Raw genomic sequence first — 27,150 nt, forward strand, 5'->3', positions numbered from 1 at the left:
ATACCTGCTTTCCCTTTATAAAAGTAAAAATGTATATCTTGAAATACAGATAGATAACTATCAATACATTATTTATGCGAAACCAACACTTTATTACTGATTTGTATTTTACATATAGAAAGTTTCAAGTTAATAGACATGCAAAATTTGGTTGTTAATAACTTTTGCATTAGGATTATCTCACTATGTTGGGTATTAGAAAACCAATGTAAAACACACAAGATTTTCTTAATTTAAAATTGAAAAGTAATAAAATCTTCCTTTTGTTCCCTTAAAGTATAACTTATTACTAAGCTTTAATTGCTATATCTATAACTTGTCTTACGTAGCTCGAAAAAGAGCCATTATAATTGCATATTTATGCCCCTCCAATCACTGCAACAAATGACCTTAATAACTATTTCCACTTCAAATCACTTGAAAAAATAAATTTTCTGTTAGTCTTGATACACTAATAAAAGTTATTTGGGCAAAAACCCTTTATCAAAAACTTACCTGTTAAGTCAAAGAAAATATTTGTTACAGATGTATGTGTTAACTTTCTACAGTATCTCTTGCAATAATTTTATTATATTTTTTTTATTTTAATCTATGAAATTTGTTTGTATCAAATATGCCATTAACACTATTTCATAAAAATTTACCATAGCTACAGCTAAAGAGTAGAATATACTAATAATTAGGCTGCCAACATAGCTACAAACATATCACAGTTTGAGAACAAATCTGCAGTTGTGTGGAAAAATGTGTGTGAATATATTGTCTAACTCCAAACAATCTGTGGATTAAACATTCATTGCCTATATCTAAATTTTCTGAAATTCAAAACTAACAATCTTTTGTTAGCAAACATTTTTATTTTGAAAATAGAGAAAGAAAATATTTACATAAAGCAAGAGATACTCATATACTAAACTAGTATAATGAATATATATAAATACATATCACGCATTTCTTTGTCAAAAATCATAGATATACCACTTAGGGACTGAAATTGGTTTAGTATGATGGCATGTTAATAGTGAAATTAACTAGGTTAAAATGTATACCATGAAGTGTATGTTATACAAGAAGGAAAACACTTTTGTTTCTCTACAAATTCTTAATTTCATTTTTTTAATTTACAAAAGACTTGACATAGTCTACTTTCATTACTGTTTATCTGTTCTATAAACTCTGCAGGTTTTGTCTTCGGATGCTGTAATCAACATTTGTCCATCCCTGAAAACAAAATTTAAAATTAAAACAATGCTTTAAACAAAACGTGCATTAATTTACCTAAAACATTTCACCCCAGATGTTACCAACATTAATAATTCATGCCTCCACATAACCATTACTTTTCAAATAAACTAGACAAAAAAGAAAAACAATTTGCATTAACAATAAACTTGTTTCTTTTCACTTACAAATATACAAAAATTAAAGAAATTAGCCACTTAATAAATGTTAAAATGTTGGCAGCAGCTTCACAGGATATTTATACATTAAAAATTCATATTAATTATTTCCTGTAATTATATTTTCTTATATTTTTAAATCATGCTGAAGTTCCATAAGCCATAAAATTTCATGTTCATTTTATTTAACTACTTATTCCTGAAGAACATGTTTACTGTGAAGTTAGACAATTACATAATTGTTTCAAATAAGTATTTCCACTGGTATCACACTAAAGTATGACTCTTGGATTGGACTTGCTAAAATATTATTTTCATGGAAAAATTCACTTAAAACAGTCAATTACATCTGTTTTATACTTGATAATGTTAAATTTTTACAGAATACATTGTGAAAATATTCATGTTTTACACAGGTTTTGCTGGGAATAGAACCTTTGTAAGAATTGACTTGTAAAAAGTATTAAGACTTCTTACAAGTCTGTTTTCTTTTTAAAAAAAATTAATAAACAGAATTACTTTTAATCCTACTTAAAAATAAAAATATATATTATATATATCACGTAAAAGTATAGCAATATCTTTGTAAAATATTACTTTTCATTGGTCCAGTAACTGCAGCTAAAACTTGAACTTCTCCCTAAAAATACTTACTTTGATAATATCATATCAAGAATCTCAGCACAGTGCCCAGCCCATGTAGTCACAGAGTGTCCACTTCTACCATCCCAAAGAGACACAACTCCATCCAATGTGCTTGTATATATAAAAGGTAACTGATGGTGCCACAAAAGCTTAACAATTCCTGACTGTAAACAAGGAGAAACAAGCCATATTTTTATAATACATAAACAAATTTGTGTAACTTTTGAACAGAAGTATAATTAAAGCTAAAAAACTGAACATTTTTTCATATTATCAACAAACATGCTTGTTTGAAGCAAGAATAATTCTTCAGATTCACAAGACATCAGATTTAATTTTTTTAACATTCAAAAAATAATGTGAAGTAAAAACTTGGCAATAAGCTCAGTTGCCAAATTATTGTAGTGGAGTACTTAAGTTCTTGATAAAAACCTACAAAAAGTACCATGAAAAGTTATCTCATTCCATTTCAATTTTCAACCAGTTATTCCAACAACTTCAGTTAAACAACTACAAAATAAAATTAACAAGAACTTTACCTGAAGTTGAATTGCACTTCTCTGTGTCTGGGAAGGTATATCCCATATGAACAATGTCCCACTTAGTGTTCCTATTGCCACAAGTGGAAAACTTTCAAGAAATAGATTATTGTAAATTATTTGTTTTACAAACAGGAAGCTTTAGACAAATAGCATAAAAATTCATTGCCAGAATCAAATTTGCAAATGAGCTACTCTTGAGTAGAATTACCTTTACACTTTTATGCCAAGGCTGCATCAGCTGAAACAATATAACAATAAACAAACATGAAAGAAGCATAATTCCCACAGATTTTGATGTTTTTCTATTGTCACTTTTATTTTGCTGCTATTTCACATTATTACAGCTTTTTAACAGAAGTTTGTTATTCAGCATTGATTGATTAAAGAGTAGCTTGTTTTGAGATCCTGTAGAGCATGTATTTGTTGCTAAATCAGACAACTTTTCTTGTAATATTTTTTAATAATTATTTTTATTATATCCACCACAATGAGCCAAGGCAAGTTAACACACAATAATTAAATATATCCTGTTTATTTTACTACTTTTAAAATGTTTAATGTTTTGTTTAAAATCACTAAAAGAATATTATGTGTAAACCCAATGCAATATTCACTAGCCTATTTTATTTATATTTATTTATTTCTTGAATATTTAAATATCAGAGCTGATAAGATTAATTGATTTCCTATAAGTAGTGGCTATAATGATTAGTATCACATGAACTAATTGAAAAAAATTAAAAACCAGTCAAACAGTACTGACTGGGAAACCTAATTAAAATAAATGTTTCTGATTATTACTATTTTAGATTATATGAACCATCCAACTAATCAAAATATTACCCTTAAATTTGGTTCATTCTATCCTTGTTATGGCAAAGCTACCTGAGAATATCTGCGATTGTCACAAATTTTGAAATACTGATTGGAGGGAAGACAACTGGTCAGCAGCACTTTCTAATATGACCTTTTCTGTTTTGGTTGAACTATTTATCAAAAGTTCCAAAAAGCAATTATTAACTGTTTTTGATTGATTCACTTGTACATACCATGGTTTGAGGAACACTACACTAGTTGATTAGTAAATATCACTCATCACCCAGTTTTATGAAATATACATACTGTTGCACTCTTGACAAAAAATATATATCATTGCACAACTTATTGAACATGCTAAGCTTCAATAAATACACTTCATATATATGTGGTATTGGTATTAATTTTCTCTAGTATATATGTACACATACATACACATATTCATAAAGGTTTACATTTTATAAAATTTACTTTAACATTGGTAAAATAAATTTCCTGTAGTAATAAACACTGAATTTACTTATTCAATAAAATTTCTTCAATTAGAAATCAACTTAGGATAACTAGATTACACTATTGAATAAACCACAAAAAGAACTGAATATAGAATTTTCAACAAACTCACACAGATAATTTGTTTCACAAATTCACAAAACAAGGTTACCTGTAACTAAACCCAACACTCTCTACAGAATTGCTGCTTTTCTCATCACCTGGTTTGTCATTGCACTGAAATGTGGCCAAAACCTTAAGAATTCAGAAAAATATTAAAATTTTTAGAAATATGTATCTCACAGTTTAAATAACGAACTAAAATTAGTCACTATAATATAATACAAAGTTACATTCAAAATTTAATAAAACAACTTTGCTATCAATGTATGTCAATTAAATGAGCTTTATAACATGCATTATGAATCAGCATTATATAGTATCTAAGTTTTAATTCCTTCATTTCAAAATAACCTTCAAAACATTTATTAAACTTCAGTTTTGTTGTCACATAGCACATGAGCATTCACAATCTCCAAGCCTATGGTTTCTCTAACCTGAATAATATTAAACTCATGATGTATGTATATGGCTGGACATAAACTTAATCTATTTCACTATTTACATATCCATTTCAAATTTGTTAGATTCAATTCCCAGCCACAAAGAAATAAATCTGGCAACCCACAACTCAAGCCATGCCAACCTTTTATACTTAAACATACAGTTTAGAAGTATCACACATACTTATTGATGTGCAATTATAACTAGCTAAAAGTACTCATTTTGAACAAGGCAATCCTGTAGGTTTTCTTAAATTATTGATATGGGAAAAGACATTATACCACTGGAAAGTTTGAAGTGTGGTAATAAAGTCAATAGACCAAAGATATATGAAATATTTTAGAACCACATACTGCTTACTTAGAAAGCCAAATACATTAATTTCTTTGTGGTATCAATCTAGTAATGTATAGTTTTTTGGTAATTCAAAATGCATATGTAAATATCAACAACAATTAATTTGTCCACCCCTGCATGTATGAGACCAAAACAGGCTTATGGTGAGGGTTAAAAATTACAACACACAGTGCTAAAACTTTTTGAGGAATTGTAATAACTAGAGATCATTGTTTTGTACATGTTCTTTATTTATTGTTCTACATTTTAAAAAAAGATACTGATATTTAATAAATTATGAGCAAACAGTAATTACAGAAGCAAACACCCTTGCATGTCACATATGACAACCAAAATATCACTATAAGGTCAAGAAAATAAATGATGTCTGAAACATCTGCATATTTGCTCCAGAAAGTACCTCACTAAGGTCCACAAAAATAGTAATAGCACCAGTGGTAAATCACTGCTTTGTACACGTTGAGTTTTTAAGTTTGTCACTGGCAATAAAATAAATACAGGATATAGATGTGAATAGGTTAAAAGTAGAATCTTGAACACAAATGCTTTGAAAATTCATAAGTAGTAACAGTACTACAAATTTTATTTTAAACTTTACAAAATTTATTTGTATTATACTTTGATTACTTGTTTACAGCTTGGAGAATCAAGTATACTCTTATAATAGAAAAAATAACAGATAAAATACAAATATTTATTGAAAGAAAAACGTTTTATATTATTTAAGAGGTTTCATAGGTTAAACAAATGTATTTTGAAAATTTTCAGATGAAAAAATGTATCTCAAATTCAAAATCATTTTATATTAATAGTCAACATTCCTATTACAAAATTTCATAAATAAATCTTTAGTTAAAACATGTCATTCAACATAAATAGCCTAGCTGAATACAATAACTCAATCAATAGAATGTTAATAAGACTGGATGTAGAGTCAACTCCACATTTAATTCCAAAGTATCAGAGCCATATGTGAAACTGACATAAATTTAAAAATATTTAATTATTTTTCTAAATAAAAAACAAAAATGTCAATTTAAATTATTATAGAAACAAAAAAGCATAATGTAATGGCATCTCTATACCTTCACAGAGTATTTGAAATTGGTGGAGGTAGTTCATTTTTTTATCAATGTTTTAATATCTAAGATACATCAGTCATTGGTTGCCAGATTTATTTTTTATGGCTGGGAATTGAATCTAAGAAATTTGAAATGGATGTGTAAAGAGTGAAATAGATTTATTTTGTGTCTACCTATACATATACATCATAACTTTAGTACTATTCAAGTTACAGAAACTAAAGGCACAGAGATTGTGAATGTTCATGTGCTACATGACAATAAAACTCAAGTTTAAGAATTTTTTAAGGCTTATTTTGAAATAAAGAAATTAAAACTTAATTACATTTAGAACCTTTACAATGTTCAACACTGTTTCTTAAGAATTTCTGCATTATACAGTTAAAACAAGAATTCTGGCTGTTTTAAAGGTTGAAATGTCAAAAGTAAGAGGTTTCATTTGTAGCCTTAAATGATCCTTCTTCTTGAACTATTTTACTATATTTCTTTCTCAATTTCATGAAGAACATCCAACTCCTTAATAATGATTGAGAACTCAATTTTTTTTTTTACATTTGAGTATCCACATCCTTCTCTGGTTTAAACACGCCTTTTATTACCATAGGACAAGTGTCTACTGACTCATTCGATAGCTTAGTTCTTGTTTGTGTGAACATATTTTACAATATTTCATGGTCAAAGTGACATTTAATGACCAACCTGCAAATGTAAAAAATTATCAGAACAATCCTTGACTTTAATCAACTCAAATTTCTAACAAAACTATAAATGAAAACCTTTTTTAACTTCCTGAAATCTTACTGGAATAGCTAAGCAAAAATCATCAAACATTTACTGGAAGTTTAAGTACTATTAATATAAATGAACTAACAGCACACATTAAAAGCAACTAAACATTTATATATTTTTCTCTTCACAACAAATAAGTAACCATTTCATCAGCTGTGCAAGTTCAGTGCAATAATTTAGTAACTTACAGGCACTTTCTTTCAGTAGCATAGAGGTTTTCATCATTGGAATGTGCATCTCTTTAACCTTATCATTACAGGTTAGGTGGGACACACCCAGTTTGTAACAACAGAAGTATCCATTAGAATAATCATACTATGATTTTTGATAATGTACATACTTCCATAAAATTTTGCAGATTATTAGTAAACATAACAAGGTTTTTGTACACAAAATATCAAATTATTTTATTAAGTTTAAGATTGTTTTTGAATAATGTTTTTGTCATGCCTTTTTTTCGAATTTTAATTATACAAAATCCAAAGTAATTTTGAAATTAAGATTAAAAATATTTTTATGTATCAAAACATTTTCATATTTCACATATGAAATCTTTATAGCCTTCAAATAATTATCAAGTCTTTTTTTAGAAAAACACTTTATATTTTATCTGTTACTTTCACTACTGTAGCTTAAATAGCTAAGATCTCATTATGTTATACATTTACTTATATTTTTATTATTTTTCTCATACTGACCTTTCAGCCATGCATGGCTAAAATTACAGGATTTGCAATTACATGACACATGTGCACCAGTGATACCATACTGAAGAGTATATAACTAGACTTTATAAAGTGACCTGTCTTGGCTGTGTTTTAGTGGACAAGTATTTTGTAAAACACAGTCACATTGCAATTATAATATATTATATTTGTATATATATCTATTGTTATCATTAAGAAATAAGTTTTTCAACTTATTTTTTCTTATAACATAGAACAGTAAATAAAGAAGTATAGCAAACATTTATCTCTTCTAGTTATGAACTTCGTACTCATTTGCTGATTGCTGTAGGTTACTAATCCTTATTAAACTTCACACATGGGGGATGTGAAATGAAACTATTTTTTTGCTTTTATCTATGCATTTTTAAATAACAAATAATCATAAATCACTATACCTATACCATAGAATTCCAATACAATTTATCAAGTTTACCAAATTATGCTGTATTTGGGTCTAACCTTTTGAGCTCATTAGTTTTACCTTACTGCTTGGACTCTAATATAAAAAGAAAGAATTTGATGCAAGAATACTTCAAATTGGCTCAGAAGGCCAGTAGTGGTACATTCTGAACTTCAGATTGGTTATTCACAGATCGTTGATAGAAGTAGGTGTATGCAAACATTTTCAAAAATGGAAAGAGTTGGGCAGGACCACTGTGTTAAATTCAGTAAATGTAGCAGTATCTCAGCAAATAGAAAAGACAGGAGGTTATTAGTTTATATTCTAGCTTTTCAAAACTAGTAAATTTGAGTCACAAATATTGGTAATTTCATCAGAAACTACATATTTCATATTTGGACATCACAAACATCTAATTCAATATACTAAGTGATACACAAAATCAATATTTAGAATTTATTTTTAATACTTTATTTTAAATTAAGAAATTAACTAATGGATCATACAAAAACTTGAATTATAATCTACACTTTGATACAAACTTAATGACATTCAGGAAAATATTAATAAGATTTTTAATGCAAGTCACTAAATACAATATGACATGGCATTTGACACATGGCCCATAACAACAGAGTTAAAAAAAAACCAAAAGTTCTTGATACTTGAGATGTAAATAATCAAGTTTAGAGTTCTCTATATTAAATCTTGAGCTTCATGAAGTATATTTTAAAAGTAGTTTTCCAATCATTTCTCTTTTTGAGTTTTAAAGCTTGGGTATACAAAAATGCAGCACATATTTTTACATGTATCATATAATTCCTGCAAAGAATACAACTTACTGAGTTTTGGAGTACTGAAAATAACAGCAAGATCTACAACAAAATTAAAACTTAAGAAACGTATGTTAATTAAGAGATTTAAGTTTTATATTCAAATAAATAAACTTACCTTTCCAGAGTTTGAGTTAATGAGTTTTGCTGTACAGTCTGTGGATCCTGTCAATAATAGAGATTTATCTTTACAACAGTCAATCACAGTTACTGCCTCTTCATGAGCTGACTTGTCTGTATGAAATAAATTACAAGTTAATAGTACACCATAACAATCTAATGCATTAAGAAAGTGTAAATGGAATCATTACAATACCTTACAAAAGTTTAGTATGGAACATTCAGTAGTGGCCAAGCATACATATATAATAATCTAAAGTAATAACTTAAGTGTTTAAATAAAAAATAAAACAGTAAATAAATCAAACACACATGGGAAGTAAAAAAAAACACTAAATGAGAAACCATAAAACCTAATCAGCCAGTCTTTATCATTAAAAAACAACAACCAACTTTCAATTACAGTAACTTATCCATTACATGATACACCAATGAAGTTGTTTATTACCCCACTGTACTGAAAAATTTTAAACTATCTTAAATACTATTTCAGAAATGACCCTCTCACCATCTCTAAGATCATGCTGAGATAAACTACATCTTAAAACATTTACATTTTAAAATTAAAATGAATTTCAAACAGGTACTTAGTTCTCAAATACAAATAGCTTTTCCTTGTTGCATTGCTCTCATGTTGACAGATTCTTAGTATACTGATGCAATTCAGAGCATGTATCAGCTTACCAATAGTTTTCCACTCTTTCATTTCCCATGTAATTTATTGCATGTGTATCAAGATGTATATAAGCTCTGCTTTCCTGTCATAATCCAGATTTCATAGTTGCAATTATGATAAAAAACACATATCTCTCAGGTGTGGGGAGGCATATGGAGATGTATTTCAGAGGTAAATATGTATTTGAAATTCATCTTAATTCTAAAAATCTAAATCTTAAAACAGGCAGATTTACTCCTGAGATATGAAAAATCAGAAATTCCACACAGAGATGGATGAGGAAACCAGAGAATCATAAAGACCACTAGTTCACCAAAGTCTGGATTATCAGGCAGGTAAATAGTGACACAGACCACAAGAACTAGAAATGTGATAAAGCAGAGTTGGTGGGACTCTAGAATCAGAGTATATTCAATGAATTGGATTATTGAGAAATGAGTGCAGCAGATCAACCTCATAAGAGATAAGACCAAATGAAGGAGCTCAGAAAATGCACTCAGAAGGGTACCTCCTACCCTTTATCTTCCTTTAACTTATACAACATGTAAAAAATGGGAGTCAAGTGGTATGTATTTTCCTATGGAACCTTCACATTCTCAAATGTGATCTCTGTAATTAAAAAGCTACACAATGGGATATATATATACTGTGTTCACTACAGGTATTTAAACCTGGATCTTAACAGATTTACTACTGAGCCACTGAAAATAATATAAATCTGAATAGTTCATCTGAAGTTTTATTTTGCAGGTAATATTATGGGAGACAAATGTGAATTTTAAAAATTTAAGATATTGTTTGTGCTCCTAAAAAACACAAGATGTCAGACTGAAAAAAACAGTTACAAACAAATATAAAATTAAAAAAATATATCCCAAATAAAAAAAAAGGTTTTCATATTAACAAACCTGTTATGCCATGAAGAACAGATGCTGATTTCAAGTCCCATATTCTAATAGTGCCATCTTCAAAGCCAGTTACTGCTCTTTTACCTAACTTAACAAATGAAAGTAATGAGTGAAAAAAAAATGCAGTGGAATACTTTAAAAGTTGTGAAGGAAACTGAATTATTTTTTCAAAAACACATAAAGAAGTCAGATGTACAAAGTTCAATTCTGACTTTATTATCTAATTGCTTAACCTTATCAATATGATATTTAAAAAAAAACAAGTGGTGTTTTTTTTAAGTTTTAGATTACATGTTCAACTGATAAGTTCCAATACGATCATGATAAAGTGCTGTAAGTTTTTGTACCTTCTATGCTAAATTTATTTTACAACTATGTAATAAACACAACTGAGTCTTAAACTGAATAATCATTTATACTTAACATAAATCATTATGTAGAAATACCAGGATAAAAAACAAACTTTTCCTCACCATCTGGCAAAACTTTTCCACAACAATTAGGAACCCCAAAACTTTGAAAAGTTTTACATTCTCCACTTGGTATTTTCCATAGCCATGAATCACCATCAACTGTACCTGCTAACAAGACATTTGTTCTGTGGTGCCATTCAAGCCACTAGAAATAAATGAAAAATATAGATTACTACAGTATAAAAATTATTATCTATTATTTCCTTTACACATTTCTACAGTATATCTTTAAATTTCTAATCACCACATCATGTGCACAACCTATAGATATTTATAACTAAGAAAACAAGAATGGTTAGAATTTCATAACTTTTGATCAGTTAAAGTTATCAGTAACATAATGTTTAGGAACAATGAGGGGCCTGTTGCTCCATCTCACCTGTCCCATCCTCTCAGCCAAACTAAAACTATTAATCAAATAAATTTTAAAAATTTAAAGTCACCCCTTATTATTTATATACCTGTCAAACATTCTTTTAAACTCACTAAAACTTACTACTTCAAGAACACCCGAAGACAGCCCATTCCATAGGCCAACTACCCAATTTGAAAAATAAAACTGTCTTAGCTGTCTTAGTGTTACTATGAAAAATGTTGATGCATCAACATTATCATTTCCTTTTACAAACTTAAACACTTCAATCAGATCCCCCACAACTCTTCTTTTTTCAAGAGAAAAACTATTTTGAGGATCTTAATCTCTCCTCATATGACAACTCCTCCATCCCAGGCACCATTTTAGTAGCTCTCATCTAAACCTTTTCCAACAATTCAATGAGTTTCCTAAAGTAAAGAGCCCAAAACTGAACACAGTACTCCAAATGTAGCCTAACCAGTGACCAATAAAATTAAATTAACATCTTTTGTCTTGTATTCAGCATTTCTGTAAATAAACCTAAAATCTATTTGCCCATTTGCAAGCAGAAGCACACTGCTTGGATGGCTTAAGAGAGTGATTAACCATTACACCAAAATCCTTTTCATTCATGGCATTGTTAAGGTTATTCCCATCCAAATTATACTTATAGTTCAAATTATGATAACCCACATCCAATATCTTGCATTTATCACAATTAAAACCCATCTGCCATTTATCTGCCTAAGACACTGTATGATCTAAATCCTTTTGTACAGCAAAAACATCCTCTTCACAGCAACCAATACCCAAGACCTTAGTATCAAGATATTTAAATAGCTGATAATTTATTGACTATTCTGTTATCTATGTCATTAATATAAATATAAAATGGTCAGTGATCCTAAGATTGAGCCTTGAGATGCATCAATTGCAATATTAATCCAGTTTGGTTGAACTACATTTATAACAATCCTCTGCTTTTTCCATCAAGTCACTCTTCTATCCATTTAATTAACTTATCTGCTACACCTACAGACAGACGTTTCTTTACAAGTCTTTTATGTGTAACTTTGTCAGATTCTTTCTAAAAATTCTGAAACACCAAATCTACACCTTCATCCTCAACTGGAAATGAATAAAAACCTTATAACCCAAGTGCTTTTGAAAGATGGACCTTTCTTCTTCAGGGGAAATTACATATTCCCAACCAGCCCCTAAAAAAGAAAAGTCCAACTTTTGAAAGTGGTTGGGTTATAGGGTTTTATTCATTTCTATCAAGACTTGTTGAACCTATGTGTTTCTCTAACATCATAAAGCCACCCTCATCTATTTTCAAAGAATGTCAAAAAATTTATAAGGCAATATTTTCTTTAAGTAAAAAACCATGCTTGCTACCCAATAAAATTCTAAACTTTGTTAAATGACTTTACAAAGTATATTTTATCAGACTTTCAAAAACTTTTCCCACAACTAATATGCCTATAATTACTGAGACAACTTCTGTTACCTCACTTGACAGTGACATTAGCTCATTTACAATCTGTCCATTATTCAATGACTTACAGGCAAAAAAACAAAAACAAAAAAAAAACACACACACAACCCTGTGGTAAGAGGGGTTACATAATAATTGATCTCCTTGAAACCTTTGGGGAAATATTATCTGGCCCAAAAACCTTATCATTCTTTAAACTTCCCAATTTTATTTTAACAAGCCCACAATTTATGCAACTGTCTTGTTCAGCTTTGCTTTCATCTATCAATTGTTCAAGATGAGGAATACTGCTTAAGTCTTCATTAGTAAAAACTAAAGAAAAAGCAGAATTTAATAACCTAGCCATTTTATAATCATCAGATACAAGCCTTTCTTTGTTATCCCTTAAAGGTCCTATTCCCATCCTAACATTTTGTTTACCCCCAATGTACTTTAGGAAATCCTTACTGTTAATTTTTATGTTTTCAGCCAAAGTTTTTATACACACTTTTGGATGGCCTGATATTCTACAATACCAGTAAACTTAAATTTCTTAAATTTGTAAAGCTTTTCTTTAATTTTAACACTTATACCTACAAAATCTATTTTTCATATCTAAGGCCAAGGAACATTTCTCAACCATGATGTATTATGTGGAAACATTTTTAGGTTGTGAAGAGTTTTAGAAAAACTACAGTTTTGTTTTAAATTTGCACACTCAAGGAATATTTCAAGCTTTATATTTATCATCCAAGGAGCTATCTTTATAAACAAGACAGTTTCACAATAAATTAGCAAATCTTCTTTTAAATGTAGGGAGAAGGCTGGTTATTGGACTTAGCAGATTTTATTTAAATATAGTATAATTACTAATTGTAAATCAGTTTCATTTATTCTGCATACATGGATAAGATTCTACAAGTTGTTAAATGGAAAAAAATTATTGCTAAAATTTTTGAAATACCAACTCTCAAATCTGATGTTTCAAAACTCCAAATATTTTCTTTTGTATTCAGTTTCCAAACTTTAATAATACCACTCATGTCTCCAGTCACTGCAAGTGTAGAATCATGATTGAATCCAACATTGACAACAGAGTCCTTGTGACCTACAATCAAACAATTAACAGTCTGTGGTGATATTCTTCTGTCTCAAAAATATTTCTAGCCATTCCAGTTTCTAACTCTATAAAACTATGTATCTGGATCTAAAAAAGACGTTACTACATAAGTAATATCCTGAAAATCAATTCTGTCATTTGTAAACACATATCAAGTTAATATAAATCACACCAAAATGAAATACAAAGTAAAATGGATAGATGATTAAACCACCAATGGATGAATAATAAGCTGAAATATTGCTAGGATTTTTTTTCAGCAACTATTTTACCATTTTTTGTCACATGTTGTTACACTGGTGCAAGATCAACACAGGGCTAATCATTTGGTATATTAGTATATACTTATTCCTTCCAATGTTAGTGATTGAAAATTAATCTTAGGTCATTCTAATATGATCAACATGAGTTTTACATGAGATCAAAGAATAAAAATGTCAAAAATAAATGCAGTTCTTTATCTCTATTGTTCTAACACTATATTTAAATTCCTTTCTGCATGTGCACTGCATTGTATTTAAATTTAATTAAACCACTTTATTTTCACTATATACCAATCAAATTAACATTATGATGTAGTTTACAATTTGAATTTTTTAAGTTATCTAAAAGTTATAATTACACCTTGTATACTTTCCCTTGAGATCTACAATATATGAGTAATTTGTACTAACATGTGTATATACTCATCAGAGAAAGATCAATTTAAAATTTCCTCCACCATTGGTTAATTTGAAATTGGTACGTAGCTTCTTCACAGTACACATGTAGCTGCTGTTAGTATTCTTGTCTGTTTGGTTGACCATAGCATCAACTGTGGTTTCTTACTTAAAATATACTATAGTTAGAGAGACAGGTCTTTCTTTATTTGTCTTACTATTATATTTTAGGTAATTACGTATTAATTGTGTTTTACAAATAACACTTCAAATGTTTAATGACATTAAAAAGTTTAATTTGTTGCTGCCTGAATTGTAAAAGTGAATAATCAAAATGACATTATTCTCATGTGCAATTTATTAGTGTAACAAGTGTCTATGCAGGGACAAGTATATGGATCCAGCATAAATGATTAAATACAAAAACTGGAAATAAAAATAAATAAATAAACTAAGTGAAAACAAAGATATTAAATTATCCATATCAAAAAACCAATTTTCAAAGGATTTCTACAAAGAGCTAAAAGATATGTACATATTCTTATTTCATAACTTTAAACATAAAACTTAAAAACTTTTGATATTCAAGAAATCATGAATATATAATGTGAAAACTGTAGAGATAATAAATAATATTTTCATACTTCAAATCACCTTGTAGGTGAATTATTCAGAGCCACAGTGCAAACAACTACATTCAATACAGAATTTTTTATCAGCAATAACAGGAAAAAATTTAATATTTTTTTCTGAAAATACAAATGCTTAGGAAAGTTTTGTCAAATTTTAAACAAATTCATCAACTAATTTTAATTTTGTAAAGAGACATGAAAAGAGGGATGATACCTTCTCTCTGACAGAGAAGCCAGGTATAATAGGGTTAAAACAACACCAATAAAAGTAAAAATATTTATTTTCTCCTAATCTTTAAGCCTCAAGCTTTTTGTTTGTTTGTTTTTGGTTATTTGAACAAAACCACTAAAGTACTACAGTCGCTAATCTTAAATTGAGACTAGAGGAAAGACAGCTAGTTAACAGCACACTCTACTGACTGCTGAGCTACTTTTGTCTGATATAATAATGGGATTTGATAGTAACCTTTATAATGCATCCAAAGTTTAAAGTGCAGAGCACTTCCATAGCTAGCAATCTAACCATTGGACTATGCTCATCCCAGGGTACGTTTTTCATCAAATTAAGAAATAAATCTATTTACTAAAAGTGTGCAAATGAAATATATGTGATATACTTTATGTGTTTTGACTGCTACAGATAAAATTATTCTTTGGTTAGTTGGTTGTTTAGTGTTTGTTGACACAAAGCAACTGGGCTATCTGTGCCAAAATGCTGGTAAAAAGTAAAAATCAGTAACATATGAAAAAAAGGAATCATGCTAAAACAGAACTTTGTCCAATTTTTGGATTAAAATCTTAAATAGAATTAAAGACCAATGGCTCTTAAAAATTTAAAAACACAACTGAGGTTCACATTATCACCCTCACCATAAAAATGTTTAAAATGGTGTCATCACTCTCAATCATAACTACAGCATGACAATAAGATGTGTGCTCTTGTGACTAGAGTGCCACACAGACCATACATTGGTACATCAGTACCAGATAAAAGAAACTGGTGCGTTAAACAACTATGACCAATGCATAGCTTAGCCAGAACAACTTCCTCCTTCCTATCCCTACAGAAGCAAGACAGCCAAAGAATAACGGAAGGTTTGATTTGGAAAAGCTTATTATCATGTTGCTTACTCCAAGTTGACTGCCAACTGGCATGGAGCCAAACCTTGAATACAGGACCATAGTCCATGTATGGGACAGGCCCAGTAGTGATAGTACCAGAGCAGACAGACTTAGCTGCAATTTAAGTGAGCTCATTCCAGCAAATACCAACATGGTCTGGTATCCAGAAAAACTGGGCAGAAGTAGATGACAGAGAGAACTGGGCCAGTCAGTTTTGAATATCAACAAGAATAGGGTGAGAACTGGCATGAAGCAATTCCAGGGCTAACAGAGAGCTAAGTGAATCAGTATAAATGGTACAGTTCATGTACTGTATAGCTTCTATGTGAACCAGGGCAAGAGAAATGGCATACAATTTGGCAGTGAACACAGAAACTGTAGAGGGGATTCTGTGTGCAACAAATGAATCATAGCAAACCATGACAGAGCCCACAGAGTCACCTGATTTTGAACCATCTGTATAAATGAGAATGGAAGGATGGTTCGAAAGATGTTCAGCAAACAGAAGGCGACACTTCCAATCAGGAGTATCTGCCTTCTTCAGATGACTCAAAGAAAGATCACACTTGGGGATAGTAATTAGCCATGGTGGAATGAGTGGATACTACTATGTCATCCACATGTAGACCCAATTCATCCAATTGCACCTGAATACAAAAGCGAAAAGGAACAATGGCAGACTGTTTATTATGAAAATGTGTGGTCCACTGAGGAAGGTAAACACAAATCCATGTGGGATGTTGGGATAAATATTGAAGTTTTCAAGCATACATCACAGACAGTTGCAAACAACGAAGGTACAGAGAAGGTTCGTGGCACCCCATGTACAAACTATGGACTAAAGAAGTGCAGAGTCAAAGCTCCTGATAGCAAACAGGGTCCAACACTTTCAAGGTCAAGGCCCTGGTAGAGCCTTATACCAGAGACCCATAGTCCAGTTTTCATCAAATAAGGACACAATAGAGTTTTAGCATGGAACATTGTTCTGCTCCCCAAGAGGTGGAAGAGAGAACATGGAAAATTGTATGCTTGATGCATAGCTGCTTGATGTGTGGAATAAAGGTTTGCTAAAAATCAAAGATAAGCCCCAAGAACTTTACTTCACAGACCACGGGAAACTTCCACCACTACGGGGTTTAGGATCAGGGTGAATACCCCATTGATGGCAATAGTGCATGCAAACAGTTTTGGAGAGAAAAAGGTCAAAAGTGGGTGGGAAAGAATGGAAAAGTGTTGAACCCACATGGATCTGTAATTGCAGGTTCATTAAAAATGGTTTAATAAAAATGAGTAAATTGCCACATAACCCATACGAGTGGAGGTCTTGCAAAATGCCATACCTCCACATTGTATTATAAACTTTCTCAAGGTAAAAAAATACAAAAACAAGACGTTGTCACTTGAGAAATGCTTCCCTGATTGATGTTTCAAGTTGAATCAAGTGGTCCATGTTGGAGCACTGTCTTTGAACCCACACTGAATGGGTGAGAGGAAGTTGTTTGATTCGAGGAACCAAACAAAATGAGCATTAACCATCTTCTTTAAGATCTTATAGAGCAGTGGTTCTTAACCTTGTTGGAGATACTGAACCCCGGAAGTTTCGTACTTGCATTCACTGAACCCTTAGTAATTGGAAAAATAAAATATAATTTTTTCAAATTTAAAACATAAGTAGATATTTTATTAGTGCACAAAATGAACCATGCATCAGTTGCACATAATATCACTGTGTTCAAAGAACAAAACCAACAAAACATGAATATCACACAAAAACAAAAACATAACACAATGAATATTTACTGCAAATCAATGTGACTTTTGCTGTTGCTTATCAGAGAAAAGTTCAAAAATGCACGGCTTCACCTTGGCAAATGCCACTCTTATATCATTTTTGCAACAAAGTATGTTCCATTTCTTCGTTTTTATGTCTACCATCTTCGAAAAAGATTGCTCACAAAGATATGTTGTAACAAACGGTATGAGTATCTCAAGGGCTTTCTTAGCAATAAGAAGGTACTCTACGATTTGGTGACACCAAAACGTTGAGAGGATTGTTGTACTGAAAAGTTGCTGTTGAACCTGGCTCTGCTGAAGTTCAATGATTTCGTAGAGGTATTCATCATTGACATCTGCTGTTGGAATACTAAACGTGAACGGCTGTCTGACCCATGCTGGATATAACTCTCTGGTGGGGAAGTATCCGTCGAGATACTTTGTGAGCTCATCTAAGTGCATGGCAATTACTTGCTTCAGTTCCCCAGATACAGTAATATCTCCGATTTTGGACACATCTTCGATCTTACTTACACAGTCATCCAGCAGGGGAAAGTTTGTGAAGTTATCATTCTTTGTTCGTCGTTTCCATAACAGTAGATTTTTTTGAAAAGCCTTTAGGTTTTCTTCTGCTTCGATGATGTTGACTCTTCCGCCCTGCATCTGTTGATTGAGATGATTGAGAGCATTTAAGATATCAGCCATGTATGCCAAAATAAGAATGCACTCAGATTTTTCGTAGCAATCTGCATGACAATGTTGGTGCTCTCGCCAAAACAGGGCTAATTCCACATGCATGGCAAAAACACGATTCAGCAGCTTTCCCCAGGATAACCACCAAACTTTACAATGGTACATAAGTACCTCGAATTCAGAGCCCATTTCATTACACAGCTCTTTGAAAATGCATTGCTTCAGGACACTATTTTGCATAAAGTTCACACATTCCACTACAATTTTTAATACTTCTGCCAGTTTTAAAGGCAAGGTTTTTGTTGCCAATGCACGTCTGTGCAGAACACAGTGCGTTACAATGATGTGTGGTGCATCGGCTTTCACCAGCTCACCAACACCAGTTTCGTCCCAGCATGACTGGAGCTCCGTCCAAACAAACTGCAGAAACCATAACCCACAAAAGATCGTTGTCTCTGAAGAAGTCATCCGCAAGTTTCTTCACGTTGGCTGCCTTAGTTGTTGTTGTATGAGGCTCACAAAATAAAAAAATCTTTTATCTCGTCGTTCTTCACATAGCGCACAAATACAACAACCTGGCTCAGATTGGAAATGTCGGTGGTCTCATCGAGTCGAAGGCTGAATTTTGCTGGGCTTGAAATCAGATCTACAACTACTTGAGCCAAAATGTCATTGTTCACGTCATCTATTCTGCTACTAATTGTGTAATTTGAAAGAGGAATCTGGGATAACTTATTTTCAGCAATTTTTCCCAGCATGATATTTGCCATCTTCAACGCAGCTGGTTTTACGAGTGCTTCACCAATGGTGAGTGGTTTGCCCTGCTTTGCAATCAAGTATGCAACTTCATACAATGTTGTGATGGGTACAAAGCCTGGAACAGACAAAGTAGCCTTTTCATCAAACCTGGCTCTCTTTACCTTGAATTCAGCAAGCATTGTATTCTTGTATTTCCCACCTCCATGCAGCTTTATGGAGTGTTCTCTTAGTTTTGCCGGTGCTAGACTAGAATTGCTGAACTTGGCATTGCAAATAATGCATTGAAGACGCTGACGCCCATCATGTTCAGTTATACACGTGAATCTATATTGTACACATTCGTCCGACCACTTTCTGTTTTTGCTCGACATAGTTAATATGAAGGGGTTGAAAGATTAGGAAAAAAATCACAAATGACACACGATTACTACAGTCACAAGTGGACTGCTAAGCTCACAAAGTTCCCTGCAGCACAGATATTAAAATTTTTCTTTTTATGTGGCAGGCAGAATTCCATCGCGGATGAGGATACTGTGGGAAATGTGTCGAGGTTTTAGGAATGCATTAAGCAACTGCCTGGACAATAGAGTCAGTCACTACTGCCACACAGTCATGTATTGATGGCTTACACACAGGCAATCTCTCAAGTTCTGAGAAAGCGGTAAAGAGAGCCAGTTAGCCTGGTCGAACTTCCATCAAGGCATGTGGGTCAGAAGGCATCAACCACAGCCAGTCTCTCTCAAAATGATAGGAAAATGATCACTGCCCCGTGGATTACTGTTGACTTCCAAAAAAAGTAACTCAAAAGTGAAAGGCAGCAGACAGAAAGATCTACAGCAGTAAAAGACTGACTAGGTGCATGAAAATAAGTATCAGAACCAGTATTGAACAAAGATAGGTTGTAGTCCAAGAGCATATGCTATATAGCACAACCCCTCCCATTAATACTAGCACCCCCCAAAGGGGATTATGCCCATTAAAATCTCCCAATAGTAAAAAGGAGGATGGTAACTGCTCAGTGAGAGCATCAAGGTCTGACTGATTATAGATCTCTTCCAGAGTCAGGTAGAGAAAACATACAGTGATGTTACAACTCAAGAAAACACGGATGGCTACAGCCTCCAAGGTTTAATCAAGGGACAAAAACAGGGTGGGCACTTGCTGATCAATCAGCAATGCCACTCCACCATGCACTCATCCATCACGCAACCTGCCGTTTCTGTACAAGGAAAATTGCTGAAGAGTGATTGTATCATTTCCTGTAAGGAGAGACACGCGGGATGGTAAGAATCAATCAAATCCTAAATGTCATCTATATTTGATTGAAAACCTCGACAGTTCCACAGCATCAGAGTGGCCATTTTTATTTATGTGAAGAAGAATGTGGCAGGGAAACTTTCTGTTTGTGACCATGTGTTTTTCTTTATTGGACAAAGATCTATCAACCTCCACGTATTCTGGCCTGGGTTGAGTAGGCAGGTTTCTGTCTGTGGACAAAGATTCCAATGACTGAGAGTATGAACAAATGGTCAATTTACTTCTCGGGGCTGCAGACAAGGATGGACTGGAGGAATCACCTATACCTGAATGAAGTGAAACAAGGCAGATACTGAAAGGAGTGGTTGGGACAGATATGAACGTAGACACAGTTCCATCAACTTTTTTAATTATGGAGAGCACATGACTCTTAAGATGTTTCACAAATGACTCTGTTGGAGGCACAGAATGATATATCTGCACTCCCACTGTGGCAGTGCAATGGAGTTCCACAGCATATGTCTGAGATGAAATTGGGGATAATAATTTCTGAACCTCTGGGAAGGTGATATTATTAACAGTCTTCAAGGGTTGCACCTATTTCTCTTCTATCCATTTAGGGCAAGAAACACAGTAAGAGGGGTGTGGGTCACTACAGTTAACATGTTGCATTTGTATGCATCATGGTCTTTAGCACCACAATTAACACATATCAAAGAACCACAGCATCATGTTTCTGAGTGACCAAACCACTAACAATGGAAACATCTGAAAGGATTAGGAATGTAAAGCCATACCTTCCAGTTCAGATAACCTGCTTTGACTGTGGCAGGAGGACATGGTGATACAAATGTTAATATCGGAGCATTGGCAGGGTTAAATAAATATGTATTTAAGAGCAAAGATTCAGCACACTGCAGTAACACCTTGGTTGAAGAAACCAGCAAGGATCTCCAACTCAGGAATGTTCTTTAAATCTCTCTTAACTATAACTCCTCTGGAAGAATTCCAAGTTTTAAAGGGAGTAACCTCAATGGGTATATCTACAATGACCTTCAATTTCAAGTGGAGTTTGATATGTTGTGGTGAAGATGTTTTCACCAAGATGTTTCCAGTGTGCAACTTCTTTACTGACTAAGGGGTGCCAGCAAATCCCTCTAATCCCTTTTGAATAAAAAATGGAGACATCTGCCCAAAGGATTTCTCAGATAAGGAATGGATAATCAGAAATTGAGGTGCAGAATCTGGCAGTGATATTGAGTGTACAACAGAGTTGTCCATCAGTGGTCATTTTCCAATGATCTGTTTCTTTTCAATTTGTTTTTATTTTTAGTTATTTTGTTAGAAAGAGAGGTATCATAATAAAGAAACCACATGTCAGTACCTAATTGACCCCACCCACATGAAGCCCTATGAGGGGACGCACTACAGTGCCAAACAAAGACACTGCAACAACACCGGGGTTTCGTGAGCACCATACTCAAACACCAGCATCATATACAAAGTCCAAAACATCTGTTGAAAACATCCAACACTGGTACGTGGTTAACCTTAGCTCAAGAGGACCAGCTAATTGACCCTAGGGGGCCATCCCATGACTGCCCATCTACAGGAATTGAAAGCCAAAGTGGTGTGTTAAAGGTTGGACTCCTCAACCATGGGTCACCACACATGGTGAACATGTGAGTGGGTGTTTAGATCCGAGGAGGTAAACTAAAAGAACAGATCCATACTGAGGGGAATTATTCTTTGTTTTCAATGTTTATATTAAAATACACAGCCCACAATGTCTTATAAAACAAACTGTCTTCATTTTTAATCACACTGATTCCCATCCCTGACTTGAGATATCTAAACATTTTTAGGAATTATGAAATAATCACCATTTAAATACTGTATTCATAGAAGTGTATTGTAATGGTACAGTATAAATTAATCAGATGTTGTGAACTTCAAACAGTTTAGTAAAAAATAATACAAACTTTGTGAAAAAGTTACTTTAAAATAGTCTTTATTATAGAAGTAAAAAGATAAAATGCTCTGTACTATAGAAATATATTATAGCTAAATTGCTTAAAATAAATACATGTATATTTAAATTAAATACTTATGACTGAATATTTGAACACAAACTAGTTAATATTTACAAGGTTAAAAGAATTAACTACTTAAACTCATGTACCTAAACAACTAAGAAGAACTTCTCCATCTGATATCCTCCATACATAGGCTTTATCATCTTCCCCTCCAGATACTACATAGGTCCCACTCTGATCCACATCACAACAAAACACTGAACCTATATTAATGGTTGTACAGGTTAATTTATTCTGGCAACACACATCATAATTCTAGAAAAAAACTTCAGGGTTAAAATCATGAATATGAAGGATAGTTCAGTAGTTCTACAAATATACCAAGATTAAGTCATAAATCATAGATTTTTTAATCCTACAAATACATCATGATCATATTATGAGTAGTCATATTTTTTTCTTCTAATTCTACAAAGTTAGAAAAGTCAGGTGGGGAAACTAAAATTCTGAATTCTAAGAGAACATTATTTCATTAAAGATGCTCATTGATAATTCATTACAAGCATTTTGGTTTTTATATCATAAAATAATTTTGGTTAAATATTTAAAAAATAAAATACTTAAAATATTTCATCAAACTTGTGATTAAATATACAGCAGACAAAACATTTTACAGATAATTAATTAATTACCTATATGTTTTTTGAACACATGAACAGAGTCATCTTTCATTGGCTGAGAAGCACCTGCACCTCCTTCTCCAACTCCATCATCAACGCTATCTTCATCATCTTCAATTTCTATATCTTCATCCTCAATAACCTCAATGTCTTCGAGTAGTTAAAACATAAATTAAATGTTGTTAACAAGATTACAGTCACACATTTTTGGAGAAGTGGCAACTAATTTAGAGACAATATCAAATCTGTTTTTAAAATATATTACCACATTAAAAAAACTGGTCCACAAACAACATATATGAATAGAGAATAAACTGGTCATAACCATATATGGAAAAATGTCCCCAGGAATCAAAAACAACTACACATTCACGTAAGTAGCTTTTGTTAGCTTTACCAATAAATCCATAAAGCTTTCTTGCTGCCATTGTGAAATGCACTTACCTAATATTTTCATTGCTTTTCTCTGAGAGAACCATAAATACCAAATGATAATTTCATTTATATCAATTCAATAGGTATTTGATGTTACTTACACAACTGGACAATAAAATTGATTATGTCACTGCAGCAAACTCCTTTCTAATAATAAAAGATTCTAATCCCTAGAAGTAGGGTTCTAAATAATAAAAAAGTTTATCTGAAGAGTTAAAATGACCATTATTACGTGTGGCTACATTTAAATTGTTTATAAGTTTGAACTTGCATCTTACAGTTCTGATCAGAGATAAACTACCAGTAAGGCTATGATTTTATAACAGTTTTAAGATAATTATAATACTATTGGGATAGAAAGGATGTTTCAATTATGTTGAAGGCTAAACTGAAACTGATATCGTTACAATTAAATATACTACTGTATGAATACCTCTTTCCTATAATTTAAATTATATCACAATCCTTTATTCAGGTTGTAACAGCACATCCACTAGGTAAGCATTGGAGTTTCATAATTTAAAAAACAACATTCATCCACCAGAAACTAACACCATGCACTTGATTTTATAACCCACAATAATTATATTTTTCTTAATACAAAAATTACATTAATTCAGTATCCTTATAATTAACTCACACTACATTTGCTAGAGAGTGAATGAAAAAAAATGTTAATTTACAATATTCTTCCAAAATAGTTTATTATTTAGAATTTGGAATGATTAGAAAAGCATTTGTTTTCATAAAAACAACTAATAAGATCTCAAAAAGACAAATCATGTATTTTTTTATGTAGGAAAACAATAATTTCTTTCAACTCAGTAATATTTTATGTTGTAAATGTTCAGTGAAACTACTTATTAGCTGACAAAGTGCAATATATTTTGTACCAGAGTATGTGTGTGTGTGTGTGGTAGTGGGGAAGACTTTTTCGCAAAGAAACATGAATTGTTTCTTCTGGAGAAAGAATTTAAATGATTTATGTATAAGTGAAATTTTTATTTCTAAAAAAAAAAAAATCAGAACACATGGGCTTATAGTGGACATCTTAGACTCCTTAGAATATTGTGGTTGTCATTTCACTCCCATTTTCATCTATCTGAACATGACTGCAATCACCATCACACTGGTACATTAACTTTTTATACAACAGCCACAATAGAAACTCCATAAAATCTAAGTAATACACAGTAAAACTATCCAAAAAACTAATTACTTACCATCATCAAGTACCAATCCATCATCATCCATTTCATCAGGACCTTCCATGGGTGAAAGTGTATCCCTACGCATTGAACAAAGTTAACTTCTAAACAAAGTTGGGAAAAAGTACTTTAAAATTACCAAGTTTTTGATGACAAGTAAACAATATAAATATCTACACAATAGCCTTATAATGTAAATGTAATTTAATTATTATGTATTGTACTCAAATGACCTGACACTACTACACATAACCTAAACACAGCCGAACTAAACCATTTTTTATACTCTCTCAAGTTTAGAGTTGCTTTTAACACAGAAATACACAAGTGCAGCAAATGGACAAAGAAAATTACAGCAGGAAATAATTCTGAAATTAATTTTGTATGTATGTTTCCAAAACAAGTAATTATAATACTTGTGTTATTAATGCAGTAAAATACTTAATCATTTAATTAGAGGTAATGCATATATAAGACTACAACTATCCCTATTATCTAACAAACCTACAGACCTTCCTTGAAATCTTATTCTTAGCCACCTGTAAACAACAGAAAATTACTCCCAAGTTCCTGAACTTCACATCCAAGGATTATTTGTCTTCTTAATACAAAGTTACATAATGGTCCATGTAAATTATATCCATCATAGTGAATCAATCTCAGATTTCAGCACTAAAAATCTGTAAACTGCAAGGGACAGAGCAAAGGAAACATGCTTGAAGAAATCAGCAAGTGTTGCATAGGTGAAAATCTGTTGTTGAATTACCACTACTTTCATTGTTTTTTTTAACAACTCAGTGAAAAGAATGGCTAAAAAACCCACAGTGGTGGAGTTAGAGAAAAGATTAATTAAATGGACTAAAGGGTGATAGGATACAAGGAAGCAAAAGGTTGTTATTAATGGAGTCCAGTCAAACAAGATTTTTGTTACTGATGAAATATTTCAGATGGTAATGTTTTGGCCTTTGCTTTTTCTTATCTACATTATTAATACTAATAAAAGTGAAATTGGTAGAATTTTCTAATGATATTAAACTCTTGAAAATTTCTAGCTGTATTGAGTATTCTAAAATGTTAAAGTATTACTTTGTTCAACAGATAATTTGAACAAATGCATTTCAAATGGCCTTTAATTATATCATGTGAAAGGTTGTGCATTTAGTTTATCATAATCCAGTTCACACACTTATTGCTGATGTGAACAAACTCAAAAGCATGATTAAATTAAAAAAAAAAATCTTAGTTTGTCCATGTACATATTACTATAGCCATAAAGGAGTCTTCTGTTGCTAGTTTTAAAACTAAATTTTAGGTCATATTTCATAACCTTAAAATATACTAGTTCCAAGTTAAAAAGACATTTACTTTTATAAAAAGATCACTTGTTAGGCCTTACTCAAAATTCTGTGTACAGTTTTGGTTTCTTTATTCAAGAAAATACTGACTTAATGGTGAGGTTTCAAAGGTGGGCTGTTAAGATGATTCTAAAGATGAAAGGATTATCTTATGGAGTTAAAATCCAAAGTTACTTCCTTTTGAGTAAGTACATTTAAGAGGTGATATAATTGAAGCTTACAAAAATTCGAATATATTTTTTGAATGAGAAGTATCTTCACAGTTTAATGATTTGAATTGTATTGTGTCATTTTTTTGTACTTTCATAATTCAATATCTGGTGTACTATTACAAAAAGCATTTGTATTACGTTAGATACCTCTCAAAAAAGTACGGTTATATTTTATTTTACAAATATTGATATAGGTGGAAACTATACTAGAATAACATAGCCCTAGCCTTTTTCGTAGTACTAAAAGTAATGCTACTACAATAGTAATTAATACCTTATGCCTACAGTTAGTTTTACTAAGTTATAGTATTAAAAGTACCACTGACTGCTGCGATTTCACTGAGCAATATAATTTAACAAAACGTAAAATCACCAGCCAATATGTAAACGGCTTTACAGCATGTTAAAAAATAATCTATTTACTAAATCTTAATATTTAACATTAATAGCGATAAAAATGAAATAAGAAAACAATCATTAAACTTCTCAATAATACATTTCTAATAACGAGTTACGTTTTTCTAAATTACCGTTACAATACGCCATCTATTG

At 31.6% G+C, this 27,150-nt stretch overlaps 1 protein-coding gene across 8 annotated transcripts; it reads right to left on the bottom strand.

The window, feature by feature from the left end:
- Positions 1–837: 837 nt before the first annotated feature.
- Positions 838–27,150, bottom strand: LOC143235091 (angio-associated migratory cell protein). 8 transcript variants are annotated; one of them, XM_076472895.1, is made up of 12 exons: positions 27,129–27,150; positions 25,047–25,111; positions 23,401–23,538; positions 22,855–22,971; positions 13,626–13,765; positions 10,826–10,970; positions 10,353–10,436; positions 8,767–8,882; positions 4,068–4,150; positions 2,585–2,675; positions 2,055–2,209; positions 838–1,221 (listed from the first exon to the last, which is right to left on the bottom strand). In XM_076472895.1, the coding sequence occupies exons 2-12, from the start codon at positions 25,093–25,095 to the stop codon at positions 1,152–1,154; spliced, it is 1,188 nt and encodes a 395-aa protein (XP_076329010.1). In that variant the 5' UTR covers positions 25,096–25,111; positions 27,129–27,150; the 3' UTR covers positions 838–1,151. The 8 variants fall into 8 exon arrangements, with proteins under 8 accessions (XP_076329010.1, XP_076329006.1, XP_076329007.1 ...); XM_076472891.1 differs by having other exon boundaries at positions 27,095–27,138; XM_076472892.1 differs by having other exon boundaries at positions 26,918–27,137.

Source organism: Tachypleus tridentatus, chromosome 12 (genome assembly GCF_004210375.1).
Source record: "Tachypleus tridentatus isolate NWPU-2018 chromosome 12, ASM421037v1, whole genome shotgun sequence".
In the NCBI taxonomy this organism is placed as follows: domain Eukaryota; kingdom Metazoa; phylum Arthropoda; class Merostomata; order Xiphosura; family Limulidae; genus Tachypleus; species Tachypleus tridentatus.